This window comes from Corvus brachyrhynchos, unplaced genomic scaffold (genome assembly GCF_000691975.1).
Source record: "Corvus brachyrhynchos isolate BGI_N302 unplaced genomic scaffold, ASM69197v1 scaffold114, whole genome shotgun sequence".
In the NCBI taxonomy this organism is placed as follows: domain Eukaryota; kingdom Metazoa; phylum Chordata; class Aves; order Passeriformes; family Corvidae; genus Corvus; species Corvus brachyrhynchos.
Window position 1 is genome coordinate 4,636,550 of NW_008238337.1, and position 4,316 is coordinate 4,640,865.

At 56.2% G+C, this 4,316-nt stretch overlaps 1 protein-coding gene across 1 annotated transcript in view; it reads left to right on the plus strand.

Annotated features, from left to right (window-relative positions):
- SGSM1 (small G protein signaling modulator 1) overlaps positions 1 to 4,316 on the plus strand; it is a 24,892-nt gene that overhangs the window by 2,319 nt on the left and 18,257 nt on the right. The window contains exons 2-4 of the mRNA XM_017734901.1: positions 2,636 to 2,798; positions 3,566 to 3,718; positions 4,243 to 4,310. Coding sequence (XP_017590390.1) covers positions 2,636 to 2,798; positions 3,566 to 3,718; positions 4,243 to 4,310 — 384 coding nt within the window. The remainder of the gene's footprint in view (positions 1 to 2,635; positions 2,799 to 3,565; positions 3,719 to 4,242; positions 4,311 to 4,316) is intronic.

Consider the following 4,316-nt stretch of genomic DNA (forward strand, 5'->3'; position numbering starts at 1 on the left):
CACCGGCCCTTTCCCCTGGAGAGAGCTGCCTTCCCAGCAGAGCCCTCCTCGCCGAGCCCTCTGCGCGGCCGGCGTAGCGCAAACCCCTCCGGATGGAGCCAGTGGTCTGGCGGGGAAGGGCAGCAGCCCCCGTGGTGCTCTGAGGGGGGTTTGGAGCAGACAAACACGAGCTGGCATCTGTCACATCCAGGCTGCCCTGGGAGGCTGATGGGGAGCCGGCGGCGAGGCCGTGGGAGCCCAGGGTTTGGTGTCCACGTCAGCCAAGGCTGCTCAGCTCGAGTGGTTTGAATCGTGTCAGAGCTCTGGGCAGCTCAGGAGTATCTTCAGTCTTTTGCCAGCAGCCAAAGTTCCCCCCTCACCTGGGTGTAGCTGAACAGGGCCCCTGCACCACGTGGCTATGCTGTAGGTAATGTCCTGAGGGATGAGGAGAATCTCTTCAGTGTCTGCTTGCAGCAGTGACACAGCTGAGCTCCAAAACTCATCCGATTTAAAAATCCTACCATTACCCCTGGATTTAGTAGAGCACGGGGAGAGTTTTTCCTATGGAAGCTGCACATTTCCATGTAGCTCTGCCAGCAGTGGTGTTTTGCACATGTTCAGATGTGGCACTGGGAACAGATGCTGCTGACAGCTCTGTCTCGATGCCGTGTGCCAGAGGCCATTCAGGACTTGGGATTTCTCCCTGCCTGGCAGGAGTTGGGATGTGCTGCCTGTGACCTGAGCACAGCGGGAGTACCAGTGCTCCCATTTGTCTGCTGGGCATTTGGAATGGAACTGGTGGCACTGGGAGCTCACAGAGGTTCTCTCTTGGGAGCGCAGCTGGGCAGGAGCAACCCTGGCTGCTCACCCGCCGTGGTACCTGAGCTTTCAGGACCTGCCTGAGCAGGCCACTCCAAATGAGCACCCCTGGGTGCAGTCCCAGGCAGTTGGGGCTGTTTGTCACTTGTATTTCAGCCACAGAGCATAGGGAAAATGAGAGAGATGTTGGATCTTCTGGCAAAGCCATGGAGGAGTTTGGGTTGTATCTTATTTGCAGCTGCACATAATCCCGGGGCAGGTGAAGCCCTCTGGGCTTTGGGAAGCCTTGTGCAGGGCCTGGTTTCAAAGCCAGGTGTCCATGCAGAGTCTTTGCCTGGCTGCTGGGAGTCAGCAGGGCTGGGCTGGCCCAAATCTGTTGTTCTGCCAGCACAGGCCGTGTCTCACCGGCCCTCGGATGCTGCTGCTCGGCACCGAGCTCAGGCACAGCACGGAGCAGGGCGAGATAATGAGCCTCTCACAGCCTGGAAGCTGCATGGAATGCCTTTTTCCGTGTGTCCATGGAGCTGTTCAGCTGTAGGGAAGTGTGCCTTTCCAGGCAGGAGGTGAAGCAGCATCCGGTGGGCTCAGCTCGGCAGCGCCGGCTTCCCGGGGAGGAGGGAGAGGAAGCTCGTTGTCAGACCTGGATCAAGGGTCTGAGGACTGTGGGTCCATGTGATTTTTCCAGTGCTTTGATCAGCCTGCTTAATCAGTCTGTGTTTGGTGCTAGACATCCATCCTGAGCCTTCCCAGGGGACTTTGGGAATGAGCTGCAGGCAGAGCCTGTGCGTGTGCGCGTCTTTCTGTGGAGTCATCGCCGGCTCCCGGGATCCCCCCTCACCACAGCAGGGCAGGGATGGTGTCTGGGGCTGTCTGGGCACTCACTGGGGTTTGGTGAGTGCCTTTGGGCAGAGTCCAGGAAACAGAGTCAGGCAAAGCCTTCCACAAGGACTTAACAAGTCCCTGTGTCCCTGAGTGCTAATGGAGTCACTGCTGAGCCAGGAGGGTCCCCAAAGCCAGACTGAGCTGCTGGCATTGCCTGTGGTTTATCCCCAGGTTCTTTGTTCCTTTCAGTTTTTCAGAAAAATGTTTGTATGGACACAGATTTTTTGGGGAAAACTGCCCCATTTCCCTTGCTGCTTTAGAAACCCTGAGTGTGCCTGTCCTTGCCTCCTGAGCTTTCTCCTCCTCACTTGCACCATCCCAGCACAGGGAGTGAAACCTCCTGTTCCAGCCGTGCCCATCCTTCAGATTGGGCCAAAGGGAAAACATCAGGGAGAGGCTGGTTTCTCCACAATCCACGAGAAACCCACAAGGAGAGTGTCAGCCTGTTTGCCCAGCACAGCAATTACCCTGGAGAGGCTGTGATGTTTGCTGTTAATTCCCATGTGTGATGGGGTTAGAATTTCCTGAAGCCAAGGTGGGGATGTCTCTGCCTTCAAATTTACTGTCTGAGGAGTTTTAGGAGCTTGTGGTTGCCCCATCCCTGAAAGTATCCAAGGCCAGGCTGGATGGGGCTTAGAGCAACCTGGTCTAGTGGGAAGTGTCCTGATGAACAGTCCCTTTCCTGATTCCTTGTAGCCCCTTCAGATCCTGGAAGGTGCTGTGAGGTCTCCACACAACCTTCTCTTCCCCAAGCTGATCAGCCCCAACTCTCTCAGCCTGACTCCACAGGGAAGGTGCTCCAGTGACGCTGAGGTTGGCTCAGCTGGGTAGAGCGTGGTGCTAATAACTGTGTGCTCCATCGATGGGCCAGTCACTCAAAGAGTTGGACTCGATGATCCCCGTGGGTCCTTCCAGCTGGGAATATTCTGATGCCATGGTGTGTGCTCTGCTGCAGCCGCCGTGGAATGCTGTGTGCTGTTCGGGCTGAAGCGGAGGGCGGCCGGGTTCCTGCGCAGCAACAAGATCGCAGCGCTGTTCATGAAGGTGGGCAAGAGCTTCCCCCTGGCAGAGGAGCTCTGCAGGAAGGTGCAGGACCTGGAGCAGCTCATTGAGAACGCGTAAGGCACTGCTGTGGCTGCCAATCCTCTCTGCTCACTCAGGTTTTGGGGTGGGAGGTGTAGTTTGGGTCCAGCTTGAGCCTCGACGGGAGGAATTGCTCCTTCAGTCTTGTCCTGGGTTTTTTATATCTTGACCAAACTGGTTGCTGTTCTAGGAGACTGAGTTGTGGTTGTGGTTTAAGGAGGGGTGGACAAGTCCTAACTCCCTCTGTGCCTGCTCTGGTGCTTCAGGGACAGCTGAGCACGTTGCTGCTGAGCTGTCACAGTTTATGGACCAGTTCACCAAGCCAGCTGGAACCACGTTTGGTCTGTCTCAGTGTGCAGGGCTTGAACCTGCAGTAATTCAGCTGCTGTTTGGGAGAGGATTACTCATCCTTGGACAATTAGCAGGGAGATGGATGGAGCAGCTTCCTGCGGGCAGGAATTTTAAGCTGTCCTAAGATGAGCTGCTCAGCCTGTGAGCTCAGCCATGGAAAGATGTGTGGGCTAGAGGACTCTGCTGAGGGAGAGCAGAGTTCTGGGGTGTCTTTACAGTGGGGAATGGATTTAGTGAAGTCTGGTTTCAAATGCAGGTGTGGCCCCTCTGGAGCAGGGGGTGGGATAGACACAGGGAGCACCTCCAGAGCTCTGTCCCAGGCAGTTCTCTGGGATCCCCCCATCACCACAGCCAACACCCCCAAACCCCTGGTGGCAGGAGTGCCCTGGGCTCCTTCAGAGTTCAGGGATGAGCCTGTGGTGGTGTTGTCTCTTGTCTTGTACCTCCAAAGGCGAAACCAAGCCCAGGGCGTCCCGGAGAATGTGCGCAAGGTGCCGAAGCTGCCCAACCTGTCTCCTCAGGCCATCAAGCACCTCTGGATCCGCACGGCCCTCTTCGAAAAGGTCTTGGATAAGATTGTGCACTACCTGGTGGAGAACAGCAGGTGAGTGCTGGCACAGGCCACCCATGTCCCTGTCCGGATCACTGCCAGCACCCACCCCTTCATGGCACTGGGGGTGTTGCTGGCTGAGGAACAACAGTATCCATGTGGGCCAGGGAAGTCCCTGGATGGCACAGGCCAGCTGTGTCACTCAGTGCCCATCATGGGGACTCTGATGGATACCCTGCTGCTGGTGATCACTCCCTAAAATACAGACAGGCCATGCTGGCCCTGGTGGTGGCTGGGTTGTCAGGGCAATGTAGGCCTGATTCCTTCTGGGATCTGCATGCTGAGGTGTCCTGGGAGGGTCTCCACTCCTGGGCAGGTTTGTTAGGAGATTGTGATGTGCTGCAGGAGGGTGGCTGTTCCCCAGGAATTTCTCAGCTGGCAGAAATAGCCTCTTTAGGGCTTCTTGCCCTCTCCCCATCAAGGGGAGATAGAGAAAGCAAAGGGCACGACAGGGATTTAAACCCACTGTCTATAACTTTGTAGTGCTCCAGCATTCTGCTGTCCTTTACTTCTTCTAGTAAGTACTACGAGAAGGAAGCTCTCCTGATGGATCCTGTGGATGGACCAATTCTTGCATCTTTTTTGGGTAACA